Genomic DNA, 24,108 nt, shown 5'->3' with positions numbered 1-24,108 from the left:
TAGCGGTGGAGTTGGAATTAGGGCGGGGACGGGGTGACAAGGAGTAGGAAGGGGTGAACTTGTGCAAAGAACAGCCTCTGAAAGCTTCAATTTGGGGTTGGCACTTGAGGTGGTAATCTTCTTTATGCTCCGCCAAGCATTTCTTCAGGGCCTCCACATCACATCCCCCTACATTTCTCTTCACTCCATCGCTGTTATTGCTGTTGTTCTTCCCCTCCATTCTTTTCTTTCTTTTTTTTTTTTATTATTATCCCTTTTCTCACTTGGCCAAACTAAACCCAGTGAACTTCCGATGTAGTATCATGTACGTCACTTCGATCTCCAGTCACCTGGAAAAGTACACACGTGTACGAAAACCACATGAAAAATGCGAATCATTTTAGATACCTCTGCCCACATTAGCTAAAAACAAAATACAAGTTGGCCACTGCTGGTCCAGCCCATTTTGTCGCTACTCGTTGGCCATTGCAATCCGGCCGTCTTTTGCTTAACAAAATGGGCTGGACCAGATGTGGTTGGTGATGGTTTGATTTTTAAGGCCTGCCCAGCTCAGTACAAGTCTCCGGTAAACGAGTCTGTTAATTTTTTTCAGATTAATCTTATACTAACATTTTATGAGCGTACACACTAAATAAATCGTTTATTTTCTTTTAAATTTTCTAAGGATAAACAATAATGTAGATAGCAGAAACATATAAGAGAAGCCTCCTCTTCGGTCCACAAATATATTAATTCATTTCGTTTCTTTTTTTTTTTTTGAAAAAATACATTTAAACTCTCGAGAGAAGTCAGGATAACACTATATACGATTAGAAGTTTACTTCTTGTATACCTTGGATACCGGATAAAATACCAAAAAGAAGAAAGGAGGTAAAAATATCATCCAATCTCTAAATTCTCTATATTTTTTCTCCTTTTTTTTCAACGTAGAAATTATGTATATAAAAATTGCGAATAGCATCTTATTTACACTTTATTTATACGTATTAATTTGTTTGCATTATCAATATATTTTTTAAGAATTATTTTATATTACATATATCACATTAAAAAAGAAGTGTTACAATTTTTTTCAAAAAATTTATCTCAAATAATCACCTATCCAATCACACGCGACCGTCTCATAATTCTGCGGCACAGGATAGAAATAGTTGGACAATAATACCCTTGTGGCCTGTAATAAATAAAGAGAGCCTATAGGAGGAGGAAGAGCGCCCAAAGGCGTACAATTTGAAAACCTGCTCGCTCCTCTCAGAGCAGACTAACGGCTACTCTATCCATGTCGCAAACCCACAATACTGCTAAGAATCAAACTGCCGTCTTTCTCCCTTTCAGTTCCCTCTAATCTTTTCTCTCTCACGCACTTAGAGCTTCTTGCTTCTTCAATTTTGCTTGCAATGACTTCATCAACGCCTGGCCCAGATCAGAATTTAAAAGTTAAAATGGGAGTAAACCCATCTCGTAGACCAGTGAGAGTAATTGGGAGAATCAGGGGCTTCACTTGCCAAGAATCTGAATCTTTCAGTCATGATTCTCCGAAGCCTTGGATCACTGTCTCCAAACCCGAACACCACGGGGCTTCATCTGAAACCACGCTCACGCTCTCTTTTTTGGACCAATTCAATAATAGGTACTGCAGACTTATTGCCGCCAGCATTTCTTCACCTCTTGAATTTGAATTTCAAATTGCTTAATTTCGTTTCCCCTTTTCTTTTCTTTCTTTTTTAATTTTTGTGGGAGACGGGCCGGGGTAATGCAATTTCCTTCTTGGGCTTGTGAGTTTCTTATAGAAATTACTGCTCAAATAATGATCTGGGAAGAGACAAATACATCAGTGCGTTGTTTATTTTGTCGTTATGCTGCTTCTTTTGTGATTATTTCAGGTCTCTGTTCTGATTTTGTGTTCTTGATGTAGTTCTGAAGTTGTATATTGAAGTCCAGATTTTTCTTCATTGCCTATTGGCTTAATATTAAGTCTAGAATCCCATGTTACTGAGTGTTGGATATCTGTTGCAGTTTATGGAATAACTTTTTCATTTTTTTTCCTAGAAATTTACCTTTCTAATTTTTTATTTGGTTTAGATTTTGGAAAAGTGGAACAAAATTCGAACTTCTCTTAACTCATTCAGCATAAGATAATCAATTTTAGTTCTACCGACTTGATTTTACTTTCGTAGTTTTGAAGCTTCACTTGCGATATTTGTCTTGTTCTTACAGTCAAAAAGAAGCATCGTATAAACTGGACTACTGTTATGAACAAGATGAGGATACAGGTACACTTTTTGCCAGAGAGATAGAGCCTTTGACTTCGGATGTCCTCAATGGTGGACATGCATCAATTATAGCTTATGGGGCTAGAGGAAGTGGAAAAACTTACACGATTCAGGTTTTTGTTCTGTTATTTCTCGCCCTGTGTGGCCATAATTTTCTTGTGTTTCTCGGAAATTGTTGATGATTTTCTGTCTCTACGAAGGGTGCTGAAAACAAACCAGGAATAGCTGTAATGACGATGACTGAATTGCTCTCAAAAGCTGAGGAGACTGGAAAGTCAGTTTCAATATCTATTTTTGAGGTTCAGCAGGAGCATGCTTATGATCTTCTGGATCCCAAGCATTCTGAAGTACAAGTACTTGAAGATTGCCGAGGGAAAATAAATCTTAAGGGGCTATCTAAAGTAATTTTCAGCAAATGAGTTCACGAAACTAGAAAAGTATAGTTAGATTTTTCAATTTTTTGACCGTTCTTTCTTCTTCTCTTTTTCCAGGTTCCTGTGAAATCCATTTTAGAGTTTCAGAATATATACTTTAGTATGTCGAACATCAGCAAATCAGCACACAAGATACCACATGAGCATACAAGAAGGAGCCATAAATGTTTAATAATACATGTATTAGCAATGAATGATAACTCAACACCCAAGCTTGTGGGAAAGATGAATTTTGTTGATTTAGCAGGTTGATACCTCTCTAGTTAATCTTATATGGTTAGGAATTTTGAAGAACAAAATTAACATCCTATGCGCTGTTTACCAGGATATGAGGATTCCAGAAGAATTAGTAGAGATGGAAGTGCACTTCTTGACAGAACTAACAAGTCCCTTCACACCTTACTGAATGTTGTTTATGCACTTAATGCCAATGAGATGCATGTGCCATACCGTGAGAGCAAACTTACTCACATTTTTAAGGAGTCACTCAGGGGCACAGGTCATGTAGTGCTGCTCACTTGTTTGGTATGGATCTCAGTTATTATTGTGACCAGTTTTACTACGCTTAGTTTCTTATTTTGTATCTAATAGAAATAGTTGCTCTTCTCATTGTAGAACCCACATGTTTGCCAAGACACTCTTCGCACATTGAGTTTAGCTTCCAGGTCATGTCAAAGTACAAATCATGTACTGACTGAGTCTCTCAATAATGCTAAAAGCTCAGCTAGATTCAAGATGCTTTCATCACAAAATAGCATGAAGCCTTTTTGTACTCCTTCCGCTAGACAACCAGCAGTCTCAAGTTTGCATTTATCTGCAAAGGGTACCAGTTGCGTGTCAAAGGGAAGGTATAGCACGTTTTATTCCTATAACACGATCAAAAGAATATATCCTAAATATCTGCTGAATATTCTTTTTTGCCGTGTATTTGAAGGAAACTTTTTGAAGAGGGGAAGAATATCACTTCTAATCAGGTACTCATCTTTGAGGTTGGTAATTTTTACCAACAGTTAATCCTCATTATCGCTCCCATTTGTTTTCCCTATTTTGTATCTTCATGTTCCAAGAAATATGCTCAATCACTACTCATCAATTATTTGATTCCTGTCCATTATTTTTCTTTTTGGAATAATCAACATTCATTTGCTTTTTCACTTATTTTGTAACAAATAGGCTATCTTTGATCTGAAACATGATAGGAACAGCGAAATTTACAAATATCAAGAACCAAAAATATATTCAATGAATTCTAATTCATTTCAGTATGCAATGTAGACAAGGCTCCCACAAGATGATTGTTCAGACAAGAAACTCGAATTTGTACCTGAAATAGCTGCAGCTGTGTCACCCTCCATGCTGAAGAAGGTACAATACAAAGCAAAATCGTGTTCGACTATAATGCATATTGTTGAAGAAGCAGTCAATAATTGCCAGTTATAGTGAGTCATGCAGTTCGTTAAATCTGCAGGCTTCGCAGGATGAGTCCACTTTGGATAATCCTTTGGCCTTAGTACCTGAAGGAGTTGTAAGATCAAGTTCAGTATATCCTAATAATACCAAAGGGATTGTGTGGTACAGTTACAAATATGATCTCTTTGTATTGTAGGTTTCTCAGGAAAAGTCAATTCCAGAGTCTGTAGCTGTGTCACCCTCCAAGCTGAAGAAGGTACAATACACAGTGAAATGGTATTCGAGTATAATTTACAATGTTGAAGAAGCAATTATTAATTGCCAGTCATAACGAGTCACGTTATTTGTTAAATCTGCAGGCTTTGCAGGTTGAGTCGATTTTAGATAATCCTTCAGCCTTTGTACCTGACGGACTTGTAAGATTAAGTTCAGTGTATCCTAATAATAACACAGGGACTCTATTGGTCAGTTATAGAAATGATCTCTTTGTATTGCAGGTCTTTCAAGAAAAGTCAAATCCAGAATTTAGTTTGGATCCGGAACTGAAGGAAAATGTAAGATCAGTATCATTATATCCCTTTGGAACTCAAGAATAAGTACAGCTTTAATCCTTTCCAACTAAGGGTAGATATGAATGGATTTGCCATGATCAATATACTTTTTACTGCACCATATTGATTTCCCAAGTACTTTGATGGTCAAACATCTAGTGGCTTAGTTGAGAAGGTAAGCTCTGTGCTAGCAACTAGGATGATATGTCCATCACAAATATCTGCAGCTAAGGAAAATACATTAGTTCAGCTTTTACTTGTAACTAAAAAACATTTGCTTTTTTGGTAGCATAAATGATCTCTGTGCCTCATAAATATGTTCTGCAATTCTAGTTTTGAGTATGTTTTTAAATCTCTCAGGACATTTCTGCACACAAAAGAAGCAAAAATTTGGAACTCATTCCTGCTGTAGTTTGTGAGAAATCTCCTCTGCAAGATGGTATTGCACTGTTATTGTTATTGAAACTTCTCCAACTATAGGATCAAGTTGTGTCATCTCTTTTCTTTACACAATATTTACATGACAGGTAGTGTCATACGAAAGGAGACATTGAATGAGCATGGATCACCTCCACTTAGTGAGAGATTAAGACAACTATCAAACAGCTTGAAATCATTCTGTTCTTCAACTCCATTACATGTAAAGATGCTAGATAATGGTGATGCACAACATAATGTTATTGAGCCAAAGACCCCAATATTTGAATATGGTGCACGAGTTACTGAAAGATCGGAGATCACAAAATATAGTAGTCCTTGGGAACTGCTCAGTAAGCGCAGTTCTGGAATGAAGGTTTAAGCTCTGTGCTTTATTATGTGTAGATTGTTTTTGTGCTGTTTGTATGTGTGATGTGTTGTTCTAATAATCCCATTCTTTTTGCTGCAGGATTCCCTTGTTCAGGAATACCTTAGGTTCTTAAACTCTGCTAGCAAGTAAGTAGTTTGTTCCTCTAACCTGTTTCTGTTCTCCATCATTCTGCCTTTCACATCTGGCATTGAGAATTCACCACTGTTTTAATTGTATCTGTAGTATGGTTAAAAGCACTAGACATTGAGAAATTGCATGAAAATGCTTTCTTTTATATTCCTGAAATTTCTGTGAGCCTTCCACTTGATGGTCAACAGAAATGAACCAGCTGCATTTTATTCCCGCACTTATCCTCTGTCAACCTATAATCTTAGCTTCACAAAGTGATGGGATGTGACTCAAATTTTGCTAATCAATGTGGACTGGCATAAGTTTCAAATTGTTATGGACACCATACTTGGCTTTACTTTTATATTGTAGAGAGCATTGGGCTAATTAAATTACTGTCCTGCTACTTTCTTTGATTAACACGTATACATTAGTATGTTTAACGGATCACTTGCATGGTAGGTTATCATGAATAAGTAATTTTTGTTGACAGTGGTAATCAACTCAGGTGCTTATGTCAGTAGTCATCTCCTACATTATATGTGCATAATCCTAATTTACTTTTTCTTTTGGTTGTATTTGCAGAGAAGAGCTGAAAGGATTAAGGGTGAGTTGATCTTTTAAGCTCCTTTTCAGAAGGCCGTGGTGTTCAATTATATTGTTCCAAAGTTGAATGTGATATTCATCCGCAGGGTATTGGGGAAAAAAGAGCTACCTACATTCTTCAACTTCGTGAAGAATCTCCAGAACCTTTCAAGAGTGTGAGTTTCTTGTGCTCTTCAAGGGAAAGATTAGTGAATAAGTTTATGCTGCCATGCTTTTTAGGGAGTTGATGATTGATATTGTTAAATGTCTTGCTTCACAGCTTGATGATTTGCAAGACATTGGTCTTTCGGCTAAGCAAGTATGTTCTACGTTTCATTCCATATATTTTTTGTCTGATTTTCCTGCTGACATTGTCAAATGCTATGAATTTACTATGTAATCCTTGACATTTTTATGTTCAATGAGAAAAATGAACAAAATGGAAGACTTGGTTGAAGCATGTTTTGGATTTTCTTAATTATATCAGATTTCTTTTGGTTGCACAGGTCAAAGGAATGATGAAGAAGATGGCTGGAGATCTCTTTAGTTGATTTGGCATTTGAATAGCTTGTCATCGGTGATATGATATGCCATAAATCAAGTCTTCAAAGAAGTTTGTATAAGCAAAATGATTTGCCGTGAAAACGAGCCTTCTGAAGATTTTCTATGGCAAAATGAATTGCCATAGAAACAAATGTCCTAGAGAAATTTCTGGTTTTTGTTGGGTTTGTTAAGAATATAAAATATCTTGTACAGGGTCACTTTCTCAGCCTTCAGTTTCGCTTTACTCGATCCATTAATTATGATTCTTCATTTGTAACTATGACAAAACCAAACGATGAATAGTATGTTAAGAAATGAAAGAAGTGCAATAGCAGTGCCGTGCATTGCACTATTTCGTTTGGATCAATGTCATTTGTCACCGGCCCTTAGAGAAAAGTTCAAAAAGAGATTGAGCTGATAGGAGTGTTATTTGCATGCAGTTTTGCATGCCCTAGACATTCCACATCTCTACTAAGAAGTAGAACAACGTCACGTAACTGGATTAAAGGTACAGACATTCCACATCTAGCTAGAATGTGCCATCTTACAACTCGTGCAATTTAGCCACATTCAATTTGGTCTGACAAGGCTAGACACTGAGACGTTCATGTAGCAAGGCTTGCATCTCGGGTAGCATCCGTCTGATATTTCTAACAGTACTATTTGCAGTATTAGCAGGGTTGAACTTGAGAGCTCGCCATGGCCAGCAAATATGCCTGATTCTATGCCGATTAGCCCGCTCCCTCTTCTCTGTTTCCTCCAACTCTCTTGTCAGCTCTTCTATTCGGGCAAGGAGTCCTGCAGAACGGCTGTCAGCCTGCTGGAGAGATCTCTCAGTTGCTTCCTGCGCAGCAATTGCAGTGGCTACTAGCTCGTCCTTGAGCTTTACTTTGCTTTTTGACACATGCAAAGCAGTCCTTGTCTTTTCTAGTTCTTGTTGTAGAATGTGAACCTAATGGAACACGGCCATCAAAATCCATCAGAACCATGGAATTCCAAAGCTATACGCGGGCAATGGGCATGCACTACTGAGGTCTTTCTTCTTTGTCCATTTTATTTCCCCATTCCAATGGGAGGAAGATCCATAAGTGGTCTGTTTTTTAACTTCTTTCCCCCCCTGATGGAAGCCAAGCCAAGTTATAGTGGCTATGCATGGAGTTGTTGAATGCACCAAAAGATTAGACAATATCAGAAATCTAAAGAGTTTCAGATGCCTCTTCCCAATAAACCAGTTTAGATCTCTTAACAATCTACTGTATAATTTAAGTATGACAAGAAACATTGCTTAACATAATTATTTAGTTGCTTCCAGTTACCAACTTCTAAATTGATGCTATATTGATCATTCACCAAAGAAGCACATCATGAAATACTGCAACAGAAAAGTGTAGCCAGTGGAGAAGATAGCAGAATAAACGTTGATAAAAATTAGGAGCAGATCAATTACCACTTTTTCATGCTCTTCAGTTAAATATTTTCCAGCCTGCACCTCCAACTCACAAGCTTCTTTCCACCTTGCAACCTCTTCCTCAGTTTCTATAATTTTTACATGGAGTTCTTCAACGTTAACAAGAAAAGCAAAAACAGATGCTGCTTTTTTCAGTTGCAGAAGGCTAAGGAAAAGTGAAATGAATAACCATCTCAGTTAAGGGAAAAGATGCTAACCTTTTGAGTTAAAATCAATTCCCTGTCCTCGAGCTCTTTGATGTACATAACATATTCTGCCATTTTATGAGCTTGCATCTCTGTTAGACTCTGAAGGCGTTCAGATTCTGACCTGACAGTGATTGGAATTAAGAAGTTAAATAGCAAAAAGAGAATAGCATATTCAAGTGAAAACAGTTTGTGCTTGAGTACCATTTGGCTTGGCAACCCTAAATAACATTATCTTTCTGCAAGCCTGATACACAGAAGATGCGTTCTCACTTAAAATGACCAAAGCGAGAAATAGAAATTGCCCATACTAGGGTCATTCTCGTCATGAAATTCAGTCTACAGACGTAGCTGTCACTCTGGAAGACCTTTTATGACTTTACCTTTGACTTGTTAGGCCAGAAGAATCCTAGTCTACTTTAGATGTATAATAAGGTTGAAAAGGTTGCTCCAGCAGGATTAAAGCAGAAGATAAAGATGACAGTAAAAGTAAACGAGTATCAAGATATCAAAGAAGAAGACTCCTTCAACTTATGCCAGGCAGCTCTGTAACGCTTTGTGTTTGTCCCAGGTAACTAATCTTCAGAGGACATCCCAATAGAAACACAATTTTGTATGTTTTCCGGTTAGAAACACGAATACGACACAACTGCTAACAATCTCCTAGTTGACACATTCGGAGCTCACTACTAACAGAACAACCGAGTTCCCAGATTGCTGTACAAAAATAAATTAATCATACCGGGTAGAAATGTAGGTTAAACAATGTATCTGAGATTCATATACCTGTTGAGACATGGATTAAGGAGGAGTATTTATTGACAGATGGCAAAAGTGATGCCCAAATTTATCAAAGCATCAGTCCAGCTGAGATTATAGAAGAAAAGTAAAATGGCGAGCTTTAAATTTTTTCCACTTTTGAATCGGGCTTCAATTATTATCTATTTTCCAGCTTACATTCAATTATTTCATCTCTGGACCCTTTTAGTGCCAGGCAGAACATTCTCTGATCAAAAAAGGTGCAAGAATATGGAAGTTCATAGTAAGAAATTCACTCAGCAAGAACTGCCCAAGTGTTATTTTCACCCTGTCAGACAAATACATCCCTTTAATTATCCTCATTCACCGCTCAAGGAAATAGTAACTCATCCCAACTTCCCCTCTGACACTGCCTCAGGGCAATGGCCAAAAGGAAAATCGAACCTCTGTATACTTTTATGAGAATCGTGAAATGTTACCTAGAGTCATCCAAAGACCTCCTTAATTGGGTAATTTCAAGTCGCAAGTTCTTCATTATTCTCTCCACAGTTGAAGCCTGAGAATAAACATCATAAAAATTAGACCTCTCGTTAGCACTATGAAGCAATGCACCTTATCCCTCTGTGGCACTCAGTACAGACAATAGTTGATAATTAGAGCTTCTTAATAGAGCTCTATGTGTGTGTGCACATCGGTGTATGAAATGTGCTTGTCTGTAAGTGGGTCACAACCTGTTTCATTCCAACAAAAGTCATCTAAATAAAATAGCATGAGCAGTGTACTACTGTATGGAAGAGCTAAGCCAAAGACTGATGTCTGGAAGTGTAATAGGCAGGCAACATCTTGCGTGCAGTCTCTATAGAGAAAAATTGCAAAATTAAAATTAGCAACTTCTCGTTAATCAAAATATTTTTCTTACAAACGTCTGCAGAAACATTCTGGTACAATTTTTTACAAATATAAATGAAGAACCGAATGAACAAGAGTCAACATTTTTCAGACAAGAAAACATAGCCAACACTACATATTTTATTGACCAGGAATGAAAATCAGAACCTTACCAAACTAACAGCCTCCTCTTCACATTCACTACTATCCGATTTAGGAGCTAAATTAGCAGCAGAGTTTTCAGATGACAGTTCATTTCCTCCAGTTCCGACTATAAAGCCAAAACCTACTTTCTGCAAACTTCTTTCAGCAATTTGCAAGATAGCCCCTCTCTTCTGTTCATTGTTCCCCTTTAGGTTATTTAAGCTCTTCTCCGCTGCTTCTTTTTCCACTAGGGCGATCCTCAGTAAGTTATTGATATCTCTGTTCTCCTCTGTCAGGCTAACTAAACTACTCTCAAGTTCCCTCTTTTCTTTCTTCCTTTTCTCCGTAAATTCATCCAATTTCAGTTCAACTTTACTTAGTAACTCCAAAATCCCCTTGAATTCCAACCCCAAATCCCCATTTAACTCCAATTCATTGCTGTGCTCTTCCCCTTCTACATCTAAACGATCAACTACCCTTGCCAAACCTTGCTTAATCATGCCCAATTTTTGGGAAAAATACTGATTTTTTTCATTCTTCTCCTTCAACAGCTCCTCGAGTCTGTCTTTACAACTTTCAAGTTCTTCCTTGATTTCCTCTTTCTCCCGCACCCCCTCAACTTCCTGCTCCCTCGAAGAGGCCTCAAGCTTAGTGAACTCATCGCGCAGGGAGTCTCTTTCGCTCGATAACTCTTTAATGGCCTCCAAGAGATCAGCTTTTTGCTTAAAAAGCTCTTCTTTTTCTTGATTGATCTGGGCTACCTTTTCCTCTTTCTCTGTGTAGCTAGATTGGAGGGTTTGATATGATGCACGAAGGGATTCAATCTCGGCGACCATGGATTCATTTTCTAACCGTAGCTCCTGAAGATCATGGGAGAAGTTTTCGGTTTCAATTAATGGCCGTGAATCTTGGCCACTGATGTCATTCCCCAAGGTTGGTTCCATGCTGTCAATGATACGAGTTCGGGTGTGTTCCTGTTAGCTGGGAAGACCCAAAAGGACGAATTGAAGGGGGGTTTTCGGGGAGAGAGAGGGATCATCAGAAAACTCGAACTACCAGTCAAGACTCAGGAGAAGGAAATGCAGGTGGGATATAGTGGCAGCACATGTACAACAGAGAATAGACCGGGGTGTCTCAAAATTGTCAATCACTCATAAGTGGGTTTTGGCGGGGAAAGGGTTACAGTTTGTTGCAAATTATGGTGAACTCCCCTCAAGTATGGATGCAGTTTGTTTAGGGCCCCCCCCCCCCCCCCCCCCCACACACCCAGAAACAAGGGTGCAGCGGGTCAAATCGCTCGTGAGTAACTTGTGAGGGACTTAATCAAAAGTTTGACTCGACTAAGTTTGACCGAATTTGAGCTTGAGCTCGAGTTATTTGTACCGTGTAATGAGTCGAGTTCAAACATCAATAATAGCTACTCGAGTATTCAATGGACTTAATCAAGTATTTATATTATTTATACATTACATATTTTAATTATGGAGTGACTATTATGGATTCTTGTTTTAATAAATTTACATTAGATAATGTTCAGTAAAAAAAGCGATGGATGGCAAAATGATAATTTGATAAATTTAAAATGTAAAAAATTTAAACACAAAAAAGAAAAACTCGAGCTCAAGTTTGATAAGGTTTGCAGTTTACTCGAACTCAAATGAGTTGAATTCGATCTTAATTTCCATTATGTCAAGCTGAATTCGAGCTCAAATTTTTCGAACTCGAATAACACTGATAGTGATCAAGTTCAAGTTCGAGTATGATACTGCTCAAGTTTAACTCACTTCAATGGCATTCTTACCCTGAAATAGGGATCACTTCTGTAAGTTTCTTTTTTTTTTTTTTGGTTATGGCATAAATTAAACTATTCTTCTAGAGTACTTGTCTAACCAACTTGACACATTGATTTTGTGTGCCTTATGTGCTATTTTTCTAGTCAAGTACTAGGGTTTTGGAGATTAATTTTGGCATTTTCAGTGTTTTTATAGTTGCTTGTCTAGTTTTGGCTTGATGTGCTAAAATCTTGTTTAACAATCATACTAGAACTAACCTTTGGAGGGGGGAAAGAAAGAAGCTAATATATTGTTCAAATGTGGGTTGTAGTACTTTTATCTTTATCTGAGATAAAAAGAATAAATTTTCTATACAATTAAATTCAAAGAGTAAATGATAATTTAAAAAATTTTTAGGCCGGGATATTAAATTTAAACAAAAATGAAGTTGCAAATTTAGAAAAGTATCTAAAACCATTTATTTTAATAGTCTTTTATTTTTCTTTTTCCAATTCATATTTTGTGAAATGATTAAATATTGTGAGTGTCTATCTCATCCCCTGGATGGTGACAAATTTTTCACGTTTTACGATTTTTGAGGTGATAGAGATGGTACGACTTTCAATAAGTTATTATAACTTTCGATAGAGTTGGCACTACAGTCGATATAACTTCTTAAGAGAATATTGGATCACTATTATGAAGAAGGTAACTGCTATATTTTTCCTTATAAATAGGGGTTACCCCCTCTCTATCAAAAGAGATAGAAAATTGAGATTCCATTTGAGTGAATGAAATAATAAGTTTTTTGCCAAAATAACACTTTTTTATTACCATAGCGATATTATTGTTGTCACGTAATTATCCTAATTGTTATATAGGATAACAGGAAAGGAAAATTTTAATTTAGTCTATAGTTTCCAACAAGAACTAAAAATTAAAATTTTTTTATTATAGAGGCACAAGAAGATTGCATAATTTTGATAATTTCCTTATAATTATTTAAAACAAATTATACTATTTATTGACCTTGCTATTATTAGTCTCTGCATTTTTTTAAATGCATCAAACCTATTGCAAATATTTTTCAAAATTTAAATTTAAAACATATAAAAATTACAATGAAAATTGTAAGCAATAATAAGAAAAGTTACAAAAACTTCAAAGCTATTATATTTGTTTATATTATCATTCTTATTCCTTGAAAATAACTTTTACAAAGAGTAATCAAGCTAAAAATTTCAAATTTTTAATTGCAAACTAAAAATTATTGGATTATTGTATATGTAATTTACAAGCATAAAAGGCAAATGACATCCTAGGCATGAATCTATATTGTTATAGAGTGGTTCCTCATAAAAATTTTATCAAACACATGATGTGAAAAATCATTTATTAAACAGTTAGTAATCAAAATATTTTGAAGGCCTGTAAGAATGTCCCATAATAAAAAAGACAAGAGAATAATTTTTGTTTACCTTGAAATTATCAATTCAAGAAGAATATTTTTCATCAATTGAAACAACAATAAGGATAATATTAAAGTTTTAGATGCTGTTAATATAAATATTGAATTATCAGAATTACGTTTGACAAGAGAAAGATAATGAAAAAAAAAAATCGCGCGAAGGTTCAGAGAGAAAATCTAGAAATTTATTAGATAGAAAAGAGAAATGGAGCATGCCCCTATTTTCATCCTGGTATATATGCAGCCTATTTGGCAAAAAATGGATCATAAAGGTAATAAATTTTAAAATTAAGTTACTTTGAGTATATACCTTGGAAGGAGAGTTATTTTGGCAATAAACTCATGAATAATAGTTGTTTTCTTACTTTTCTCAACTCTTTAATTTTCCTATTTTCTTAACATATTATCTATCACACAAATAACTCAAAATCTATATCACATTAGCATCAGTTTTATAACACAATATATTCATTTTTCTGTTCGGACACCCAATTTTCTTGGGCACGTTTTATTAGCTTGGCTTCTACAAAAGGGAAGTAACAGAGAGTACATCAGTACGGAAATCTTCTTAGTTTCCCCATATGGTGATATTTCCTAAGCTTTTCCACTGATCACAGACTCTCACTAAGTTACTAGCTACTGTTTTCTTTTTCATTATCATCTCTTGTCAATTTTTTTTCCCCAAAAGGTAGTCATCTCTGCCCCTATCTGGCGTCCCACCGCTCACTCTCTAGATTATGGTTGGCGTGACTATCATCGCATCACTCTGTAATTCTTGAATCGTGATCCGGAAGAGAGCCCAAAGTGATTGAACTCTGTTCATTCAGCGTGTCTTATTTCGCCATTAACGAAAAAGGGGGGGGGGGGGGGGGTTGGGGAGAAAAAGGTTGCATTTTCTCCTTATTTCTTGGCGGATTGAAAAATTTAGGTGACGATGGGTGAAGGAGAAATAAGGACAGAGGGGGTATGTGATGTCCATGACACGATTTTCGTGGCTGTGGGAGAGAATGTGGAGGAGGGCAAATCTTTGTTGTCCTGGGCATTGAAAAGCTTTGCTGGAAGAAATATCTGTATTCTTCATGTTCATCAGCCTACTCATTCACCTTCCCTCAGTAAGTTTAGCCATCTGATTCTTTTGGTTATTGGGTTTTTCAAGTTTTTCAGATAATTGTGTGTTGAATTGGTTGCTAAGATAGTAGTATCTGTTCAGACGAAAAGAAAAAAACAGAGATAGAGCCTTTTAATTATCTCTGGATAATAATGGGCTTGGTCGTGATTTCAAACATTAGAATTGTTTTCTTATTTCCTTAGTTTTGGTTCCTCTGTTTATGCAAGTCGTTATAGTAGCATAGAGTTTGAAGTGTACGTACATGCACTATTATTCCACAGACTGCGTCGCGTGTATGCTATAATGTACTTGTCCATGTTCTTTACAAATCAAGAATTCGATAAACTCCACTGGGTGGTAATGAAATTTGAGATCAAGATCCACTGCAACTATTGTTGGCATGGAAAGTTAAGAAGTTTTAGACTGGATATCCATACATATTCCTGGCTTTGCCATTATAGCAAAGTTTCAAAGAGTTTGGCATTGAATAGTTGCTCTGAAATTGCTTGCTGAGTGAAGTTCCTATTTACTGGCCGTCAGGTTGTCACGTGTGGAAGGAGTGAATGGTTTGAGGGAGTATTATATGTCAGCTTAATGATAATTTGGTTGAGGGAACTGACGAAAATCATGGTGGATGCAACTTTAAGCAGGATTTTTTTTCCCTTTTGGCAGCATTATTGTTTGATTTTCTCTGCTGTATGACTCCTGACATTATTGGTAAAAGAGACTCCAAGAAGGATACTAATTCAAAAATATTGTCCTAATACTTTAACGCCTCTATTATGATGAACTTTCATTACGAAAATCTGGTCTGGTACTGTTGATTATGCTGTCTTGTTACTCTATTTGGATTGTATGTCCAGGCTGAAAATTTTCTTTTAATTCTCAACATGATTGTGCCTCATTTCTTGTAATATGTTTACAGTGAATGAAAGGCTTTCAGAAGCAGTTGAGAAATTTCAGGAAATTGAACACCAAAAGATGCACAGCATTTTGAATCAGTATCTTCAACTTGTTGAGCAAGTCGGGGTAGTATCTCATCTCATGCTGCCAAGTCATTTTCACTGCTTTACAAGATTAATATAAGTTGGCATCAGACAGGCATTTATTTATATACACTTGAACCAAAATTAATGGTAAAAGGTACTGTTTGCTTGTCGTCTCAGAGACAATGACGTTATGTATTTTTGCAGATTCGACCAGGTAAAATTTGGATTGAAATGAGCAATATCGAGCAAGGAATTCTACACATCATTTCTCATCATGGAGTTAAATGGCTTGTTATGGGAGCAGCTGCAGAGAAATACTACTCCGAGTATGAAATTTAATCTACTTCATAAGACTTTGTTTCTTTCTTGAAGTTGAGTAACACTTGTCGAGGAGGTGTCAAAAGCACATACCCTATTGGAGGCTAATTGTGCCACCAAAAGTTTATTTTCCTGATAGTAACTTTCTTATGTCCTTTATCTTTGTTAATCATTTATTCATCTGATTCAGACTCGACTAGATTGCAGGAACTTGTCAGAACTCAAGTCAAATAAAGCAATTTTTGTTTGCCACCATGCACCAGTTCCATGCCAAATTTGGTTTTCCTGTAAAGGTTGCCTCATTCGGACTAGGTATTCTGAACATTCTACTATTTTTATTTTCCATTTGTCCTGCTCTCGTGTGGTATTCCTCTTCATGTAAGTAGTCCCCTTATTGCTGTACCATAATTTTTTTTTTTTCTTTTCCTTCTTGATATGTAATTTCGAGCTTGGGATCTGAATTAGGCTAAGTCTAGCCTTCCAAAAGCCTGAACTTCCACGCTAACACCAAGCAGATCATTGTTAAATAGATAGATTCTGACTCTCTTAGAAGGTATATTTTTGTCACTGGAAATCTGAATTCCAGGCAAAGACAATTTAAGGATGATTGTTAAGTGTTCAATTTTCTGAAGATTTAACTTTTTTAGAAGGTTTAATGTTGTTCTAAAATTCTTACTCATTGCTATTAATTGTTTCAAATCTAATCTGACGTTTGTGCTTTTACTGTTAAGCAGATTATATAGTCTCTTTTCTCATATTTTCTTGTTGTGGTGGCTAAAGTAGATAAAGTCTCACTTGAGACTCTGTTAAAGTTGTTGTGGAGTGCCATCTTAAGGAAAGCTAAATAAATTCCTACCAGATTGGATTATACTTTGCAAGTGGATTTTGGGAGAGGAACATGAAATTCTACTGTGAAGCAGCTTTTCCGTTGTAATGTCCATTATTTTGAAAAAACTGTAGTGGACCCTTGCTGCTATTGCTTCCGAACTCTTTTGCCTTAGATAGTGTCAGGACTTGTTCTGCAACTTTTCTTACTAATTTAAGATTCTTTATTTTCTCTGCTTTCTGTGGCTCTTTATGTTTCAAACTGTCAATTTTCCAGTCCATGGACAAGGATTGCCTTAGTTTCATGTTTCTTTTGCATTACTCAGTAGGCATGCGGATTTTGTTCTAAGAGTACATATTCTTATCTAAACATCATTTTGTCATTTTGAGCTGCTGTAATTTCGAAATGATGAAGAGAAGAATAAGAACACTGACTTAACAAAATGTTAAGGGGAGAACAAATGTAGATGTTAGTATATAACAACTCAACTATGATAAAAAGGGAATGTAAAATCATTGTTGTACACAGTATGACTTTGGTTGCATGTATTAAAGAATCATTGTCAAGGTTTACTAATACAGGTTTGTAATCCTTTTCTTGAGCTAGGTCTGATGAAATTGGATCTCATTTAGCTGGGGTTGTGCCATTGTCTTCTAAAACAAACAAGGTGACATCATTTTTGCAACATCATAAAGAAGATGCTGACAAAGATGTTAAGATTACAGTGTCTGAATTTGAAGAAAACATGGTTCATGGTCAGAATTTAACACATTCAATGACTGGAGATGGCTCATCATTATACTTACCACATTCAATGACTGGCGATGGCTCATCATTATACTTACCAAGCAGTTCGCAAGATTCACCTTTTTCTTCATCTGTAGATTTTCTGGTATGCATGCTTATTTCAATTGAAAGTCAAGTTGTTGGTAATCATGCAGCTTTTGAATTTTGAAACAGAGAGCATTTCCCTTGCTATTTTCAAGAGTCACTGAAGTTGAATGAACCTGATGAAGGATTCTTTCTTAATATTCATTTATAAGCAAAATTGAATCAAAAGCGTTGTTTCACTATATTTTTGCCAATCATTTAAAACCCCTGCTTTGTATGTTTGGGGGCCATATTTCTTTATGCCTACTGAAATGTTCCAGTATGATTCGATGTGAGACTTTTGGGGATTACTACAACATGGTAGTTACTGAGACAGTTATTTAGTGATCACCAACTCCTAACTTGTTGGGGAAGTGATTCCAGGGAGATAAACTTGAAGTGAAAGGAAGGATTGATAATCAATCAGAGTGTGCTATTATAGATGCTGAAAAGTGTAAGTAGAGGCAAACTGAGGAGCTAGTAAGAGGACGGAGAGGTGACAGAGATATGTTGGAAACATACACGGTAGCTTTGTTTGATCAAAGTTCATATGTTTCTTTCCTTCCTCCTCGTCTACTGCCTTCTTTTTCAGTTTTATTGTTGTTATATCTCTGTAAAGTACATGCTGTTATGGGAGCAAAATACTTGCATTTTTTAGAACAGTGCTTGGAAGATGCATAGCTGAAGAATTTGTTTGATCAAACTTGAGGCATTTTCTCTGCCCCTTCTTACCCTGAAAAGGCAGGGGCACCTGAAAAAACTTGGGATGTTTTAGAACAGCTCTTGCTTTTCTGCCCTTCATATGCATAATTTGGCCAATAGCTGCAAATACAAATTTAAGTTTTTTTAATGAACTGTGCTTTTCGTTTATGTGTCAGTTTATTTTTTTATTTCACTCTTCTGTTATCAAAGAGATATATGTACAACCATTTGCATTAAAGCACTTACCTACTAGCTTCCAAAATGAATTTATTGACTATATCTTGTGAAGCTAATCTAGAACATAGCAAAATGATCTGCATCTTCTATTACTTATCTCTCATCCTTCATTCTTATGCATTATGATAGGCTGAAGCATCAGAGACTTTTTACTTGAAAGAGATTAACTCGAGAAGTTATATGGAAGATTTGCTGAAAAAGCAAAGGCAAGAACTAGAAAAAATGAAAAATAAGCACAATCAAATCGTAAAGGAACTTCAGCTGGTCCAGAACCAAAAGCTTTCTTTAGAAAGAAAATTCATGGAAAACTGTTCTACAGAGGAGGAGTTAGAGGAGAAGATTCTACAAGCAGTGAAACTCTTGATAAGTTTCAAGGGGAAGCGTGATCTGCTATGGAAAGAGCAGGAAAGGGCATTAAGAGAATCTCATAAGTTTCAAAAAATGGTAAAAGAAGATGTTTGTGCCATGCATGTCTCTCATTTCTTTGATATTTCTTTCTCGGAGATCATTGAGGCTACTCGAACTTTTGATCCATCGATGAAGATTGGAGAGGGAAGATTTGGGAGTGTTTACAAGGGAATAATTCACCATGTCAAGGTAGCTATAAAGATGTTGCCCTCTTGTGGTTCTCAAAGTGATTCCGATTTTGAACACAAGGTAAAATCCCTTACTCTTGACATGAACTATCCTATCTAGATGAATGCAATTTCTTTAGAAAAAAGATAAATTGCATTGCATTTGCTGTTCTGGAGTTTATTCCTGTTGTTTATAGTGTGAAAGAATTTGATCGAAAAAAGTACATTTTAAACTGGTAGGACTTATTCCATTCCCCACAAAGGAAAGGAAAAACCTTTGGCATTATCAAACCTTATACCATCTTTTTGGGTCTCTGGGGTACTTTCATAGTGGTGACTTTACTAATAATTTAAATTCATTTGCCTCCTTAGTTTACTCCATGGGCTGCCATTTCATCTTCTAGGTTCAATAATTAGTCGCCATGAGTGAAGTTGTCCTATCTTTGTTCAGACATAGTTTTATTTTGTAAAAGCTGAACATGAATGTGGAATTTTTCCATCTTTATGTAGTGTTATGTGTTATGCAGTATGGCTATTTTTTTTCTTGGAAACAATGAATTGAATTGGTATTGGTGAAAGCTTTACAATATGTGGACAAAGGGCCTACCTTCTTTTTTTTTTTTTTAAATGACAAAGGCCCTACTTAACTATGCAAATTGTGCACATTAGCACAAAGGAACAGAATTTATCCATTGCTCATCATGATAAATGCTCAAAGCACAGGTACTAAGATTGGCAACTCATATCCATATTATCTTTTTCTACTAAACAAAAAGAGCGCATGGGAAATTAGCTCAAATTATGGATACCAGCCAGCAGTATTGTGCAGTATGGCTAGTTGGAAGACAGTGGTTTATGTTGTAGTTAAGACCAATCATTCAAATTGCCCTACTCAAATCTTTTGAAAATGCAGTAAAAATAATCCTTGTATGTGCACCTTAGCAATTACATAGAAAAGGTGTAATGTGACTGTTCATGTAAGCTGCAGGGGAAAACGCAATGCAGCTTTATTCCTCTGCTTGTGTAGGATTTGAAGTTCCCCTCCCTAAAAAAAATAAAAGTTCTCTTTTAACCCTATCATACATGATCTCTGTATACAGTTGGAGAAGTTACTGCAAATGTGTTTTGTAACGTCACTGTCAACCAGAAGATAAAGCATTGTTTGGATTGTAAGTTATTTGGGATTATTTGGGATATTTTTACTGTAACACTTTTTGTGATGTGATGTATGTGAGATAAAAAGGTAATTGGGAAGATAAAAAGGTGTATTGGAAATTGTAATGATGATGTAAGCAAATAAAACTGGGTAAATTTTTGAAGATGTAATCTGTACTTTGTCACTGGGGTGATGAGCTTTGGATGCTTGCCAAGTGAACATCTTAACTGGAGAAGATGAATAATCCCATGCTTGATGGTTATTAGGTAGAAATGGTTCATCAGGGCATTCAGAATTCTAGATGAAATTTCCGTGAGTCATTGTGTACCAAGTAAATAGTTGTTATTAACTGTTTCCATATTTGTTTGATTGACACAGGCAGAAATTTTAAGCAGGGTCAGGCATCCAAACCTTGTCACACTGCTTTGTGCCTGTACTGAATCTAGGTCACTTATTTATGAGTACCTTGAAAATGGAAGCCTTGAAGATCACCTTGCTGGCCATTTGAAAAGTCGTTCTCTTCCCTGGCAACTTCGCCTAAGAATTGCTAGCGAGATATGCTCTGCCCTCATCTTCCTGCATGCACACAAAAGCAGTATAGTCCATGGTAATCTAAAGCTTAGCAACATCCTTCTTGATGCCAATTTTGTCAGCAAAATAAGTGACTTAGGTATCAAAAACTTCCAAAATGATGAGAATCCATATGGTAAGAATGACTTGGAGGCTTCTATATATCTCGAACCAGAATATGTTGATGGAAGGCATGTGACAGAATCTGATGTATACTCGTTTGGAATAATACTATTACAACTTTTAACAGCAAGACCTGCCTCCAGTATAATTAGAGATATGCGGTGTGCCATGGAAGTTGGGAATGTAAGTACTGTTTTGGACCATTCAGCTGGTGACTGGCCCCTTGAGCAAGTGACACTGTTGGCTTTTTTGGCATTAAGGTGCTGTGAGGAGAACCGACTCAATCAACCAGACCTAGTGGCAGAAGTTTGGCCTGTAATTGAACCTATGAGAGACTTGTGCACTTTGTCATGCTTGGGTTCAACTTCTTCGCGCTTGGATTTGACTGCTCAGCAACGGATTCCTTCTAATTTTGTCTGTCCCATATTTCAGGTAATCCTGAGAATTACTCGAAATTATGCATCGCTTGCACAAGCTGTGCAGTTTAGGACATTACGGACTTTGAGTTAACATTAGGGTGGCATGCTCTGATTATCTGACTGTAATTGGTATTATTCTGTATCTTGCATGACTACCATTTCCATGAAACAAAATCACCATGCTTTTTTGCCCTATCTGTTAAATTCATGAGTAAGTTTCCAGTTGGTGGTGCTGCAGCAAGTGATTGGTGATTAGAGTGCCTTGGGGAGGCCTAGTTAGGAAATCACAATATTTGCCGGAATAATTGCATCATTTCTTGTTTTCAAAGTCTGATGTACAGAAAAGGCTGTCAGCTTTTGAGCCTTTTTGCTTTTCGCTGATATGCTTGTTCTGGGTTTGAATTTGTAGGAAGTAATGAAGGATCCACACATAGCAGCTGATGGTTTTACATATGAAGGCGATGCAATAAAAGGATGGCTGAACAGCGGTCACAAGACTTCACCTATGACAAACCTACAGCTCGATCATTGCGATCTGCTTCCTAACTACGCTCTTTACTATGCAATTCAGGAATGGCAACAAAAGTCCTGAAACATTTTCTTGCTTTTTAGGAGTACATAGACCTGACAAGCATTGGTACATACCTTATAAATGCGTAATAAAGTGTAAAGAGAAAACATAGCAGTGCAAGCTACATGTGCCTTGAGTCATATGATCAACTATTCCAGGAATGAGGTCTTTCAAACCACTGGAAACATTTTCTGTAGCATATTTAGAATATGCTGATGTATGTTTTATATTTGACTTGAAGGCCAAAGTGTTGTTCTCAGTTGGTTTAGGTAATTCGACTGCTGAAGTATGAAACGTTTTCCTGCTTTCTAATTTTCGAGTCTCTCTGGGTTATGATCAGACCAAACTCTTGAATAGGAATTGCTAGAAGCGTATGGTGGTCCCCTACGTCTGCATTAAAAACTCTGGAGTATGCTTTCGAAAATCTTGAATTTTTGACCATGACGATGGTGGTGATAGAGATTCTTCTCTGCTCTAGGGACGGTATAAAGAAGCATGTGTTCAGATTGCAGATTGAGCATGAAAAGAAGTAACAGCAGAACAATGTTCAAAACTTACAATTGCAACAAAATTTCAGGTATATTATTGTATGCTAAAGAAACCAGCGTGCGTTGGACCCCTTACCCTTATGCAGTTATGCTGGCTCTGTCACGCTTGCAGGCCAGCATGGATGAAGGATCTTCACTTTAACATCCGTGGTCGGCTTATTGTATCTACTCTGCCCAAGCCCTGTTTGGCTCTTATAGTTAATCCGGCCCAGCACCATCTCTGTCTTAATGAATTGTCTTGCTTGTAGCGATTATTGTCGCGGTAATTACTTTATTGGAGTATCTGAACATGTAATTATAGTAATTGGACTCCAAAATCTCCTCCAATTGGACCTTCGAAGTTGCTAACTGTAATTACACCAGTATCACTCACAGTCCTACCCTTGGGCTAATCTAGACTCACTTGCCCCTGTTGACCCGTGGAAAATGCTTGTCTCAGTTCTAGTTCCATTTGGTGGATTTGGGTTGTTGGACTGTGATGGTCGGGTCGGAAGGCGGCGTGGGGAGGAGGAATGTTATTGGCTACCGTGGAAGGCAGTTTTTCTTTTTTCTTTTTCTTTTTTCCCTGGAGTGAGGGGGTAACAAGACAAGAGCAGTGGTTTGCATAATTTGGAGAAAAAATGGTTGAAATTAATTGTTTCCAAATAATAAGAAAAAGGTTACCTTAAGAAAATCAGAGCAAAATTCTGCGGAATTTTTGTCGATGCAGACAAGCAGGGCAGGGAGGTACTAGGTAGGTGTATGTTGTAATCTTTAATACCAGAGGGGAGGTTTGTGCAATAATGGTAAATGTTGTTGGGGGAGGTATGTGACATTATTCCACTTTTTTTTTTTTTTGTACTAACATAGATGGCGCTGGGGAGGGTGGTCCCTTGTCACTGCTCATTATGACGCTAGCATGCACGTGATTCACATGACGTACAACCGCTGTTTACACGTCACTCTAGAGTGTACGATTCTATTTCTGTCACTCTCCATCAGCGCACGCTTTCGAAAGGGTGACGATGAAATGTAGAACGTACGGATTTGCCCAAATGGACCCGAATTATTCAATTCTGGCTTTGCTTGGAGCCCAAGCCACAACTCCTGTAGTGCCTACAGGAGCGTGACGTGCAGATGCTGAAGTCACCAGCGCCCTTTTTTTTCCCTTTATTATTTTAGTACTACTTTATATATATATATATATATAAAAAAGTAAAATGTTTTGAATCAGATCTCTCGCTCTTCCCTTATATCATCTGATCCATCCATTTTCCCCTAGTAGTTAGTACCTTCTAATTTCTATCGTAATTATATTATGGCATTCTTTTCATTTTTGGTGCTAGTAAATGTATGAGATCAATCGAGAAAAAGAAATGGAGAAGTGGAACAATTATTAATAGGGAAAAAAAATTCCAATCCATTAAACTATTGAAATGATATATTTTTTAGGGAAATTCTATAATGTGGTATATTACGATAAATCACATTGTAGAAACAAGAGCGTGACATTAACAACAACAACAACAAAAACGCATGAGATACTACAAATGTAATATACCACATGGTAGATTGGTAATTCAACTAATAAAAGTTTCAAATTGGTAATTCAACTAACAAAAGTGTTAATTGATGATCATTTTCATGAATTTCGTTATTAAATCTGCCGAAAAAACACTACACGAATAGGTAATTTTATCCGGTGGCTGTTGTAACTCTTA

General features: G+C 36.6%; 3 protein-coding genes across 6 annotated transcripts; 2 read left to right on the top strand and 1 right to left on the bottom strand.

Moving 5' to 3' along the window:
* The first annotated feature begins 1,229 nt into the window (after positions 1-1,229).
* Positions 1,230-7,079, top strand: LOC113730048 (kinesin-like protein KIN-10C). Of its 2 annotated transcripts, XM_027254480.2 has the most exons (19): positions 1,230-1,630; positions 2,218-2,386; positions 2,474-2,674; positions 2,765-2,954; positions 3,033-3,232; positions 3,323-3,555; positions 3,642-3,681; positions 3,983-4,072; positions 4,176-4,232; positions 4,314-4,373; positions 4,477-4,533; positions 4,615-4,671; positions 5,029-5,107; positions 5,196-5,461; positions 5,555-5,601; positions 6,170-6,191; positions 6,277-6,345; positions 6,450-6,488; positions 6,676-7,079. In XM_027254480.2, exons 1-19 carry the CDS (start codon positions 1,398-1,400, stop codon positions 6,718-6,720), a joined length of 2,154 nt encoding a protein of 717 aa, XP_027110281.1. In that variant the 5' UTR covers positions 1,230-1,397; the 3' UTR covers positions 6,721-7,079. The 2 variants fall into 2 exon arrangements, with proteins under 2 accessions (XP_027110281.1, XP_027110282.1); XM_027254481.2 differs by lacking the exon at positions 4,176-4,232.
* A 19-nt stretch (positions 7,080-7,098) lies between these two features.
* On the bottom strand, positions 7,099-11,316 carry LOC113730049 (uncharacterized protein At3g49055-like). Its single transcript, XM_072078080.1, has 5 exons — positions 10,186-11,316; positions 9,604-9,680; positions 8,372-8,489; positions 8,160-8,276; positions 7,099-7,664 (listed from the first exon to the last, which is right to left on the bottom strand). Exons 1-5 carry the CDS (start codon positions 11,098-11,100, stop codon positions 7,302-7,304), a joined length of 1,590 nt encoding a protein of 529 aa, XP_071934181.1. The 5' UTR covers positions 11,101-11,316; the 3' UTR covers positions 7,099-7,301.
* A 2,576-nt stretch (positions 11,317-13,892) lies between these two features.
* LOC113730046 (U-box domain-containing protein 32-like) lies at positions 13,893-22,172 on the top strand. 3 transcript variants are annotated; one of them, XM_027254478.2, is made up of 8 exons: positions 13,893-14,508; positions 15,430-15,533; positions 15,698-15,819; positions 16,019-16,123; positions 17,244-17,529; positions 18,576-19,103; positions 20,556-21,302; positions 21,699-22,172. In XM_027254478.2, exons 1-8 carry the CDS (start codon positions 14,331-14,333, stop codon positions 21,879-21,881), a joined length of 2,253 nt encoding a protein of 750 aa, XP_027110279.2. In that variant the 5' UTR covers positions 13,893-14,330; the 3' UTR covers positions 21,882-22,172. The 3 variants fall into 3 exon arrangements, with proteins under 3 accessions (XP_027110279.2, XP_071934179.1, XP_071934180.1); XM_072078078.1 differs by lacking the exon at positions 13,893-14,508 and having other exon boundaries at positions 16,012-16,123; XM_072078079.1 differs by lacking the exon at positions 13,893-14,508 and having other exon boundaries at positions 16,002-16,123.
* The last annotated feature ends 1,936 nt before the right edge of the window (positions 22,173-24,108 follow it).

The sequence above is a fragment of the Coffea arabica genome, chromosome 2e (assembly GCF_036785885.1).
Source record: "Coffea arabica cultivar ET-39 chromosome 2e, Coffea Arabica ET-39 HiFi, whole genome shotgun sequence".
Taxonomy (NCBI): Eukaryota; Viridiplantae; Streptophyta; class Magnoliopsida; order Gentianales; family Rubiaceae; genus Coffea; species Coffea arabica.
Note: the sequence above shows the minus strand (reverse complement) of the source record. Positions and strands in the feature narration are given on the sequence as shown.

Coding starts and splice junctions, on each gene's coding strand:
- LOC113730048 (XM_027254480.2), top strand. CDS start 1,398: ATGACTTCATCAACGCCTGGCCCAGATCAGAATTTAAAAGTTAAAATG. Junction 2,387..2,473: donor GAAAAACTTACACGATTCAG/GTTTTTGTTCTG, acceptor GTCTCTACGAAG/GGTGCTGAAAACAAACCAGG. Junction 4,534..4,614: donor CCTTTGTACCTGACGGACTT/GTAAGATTAAGT, acceptor TTTGTATTGCAG/GTCTTTCAAGAAAAGTCAAA.
- LOC113730046 (XM_027254478.2), top strand. CDS start 14,331: ATGGGTGAAGGAGAAATAAGGACAGAGGGGGTATGTGATGTCCATGAC. Junction 14,509..15,429: donor TACTCATTCACCTTCCCTCA/GTAAGTTTAGCC, acceptor ATATGTTTACAG/TGAATGAAAGGCTTTCAGAA. Junction 19,104..20,555: donor ATTCCGATTTTGAACACAAG/GTAAAATCCCTT, acceptor TGATTGACACAG/GCAGAAATTTTAAGCAGGGT.
- LOC113730049 (XM_072078080.1), bottom strand. CDS start 11,100: ATGGAACCAACCTTGGGGAATGACATCAGTGGCCAAGATTCACGGCCA. Junction 9,681..10,185: donor AAGAGGAGGCTGTTAGTTTG/GTAAGGTTCTGA, acceptor GTTTATTCTCAG/GCTTCAACTGTGGAGAGAAT. Junction 8,490..9,603: donor AGGTCTTTGGATGACTCTAG/GTAACATTTCAC, acceptor AATCACTGTCAG/GTCAGAATCTGAACGCCTTC.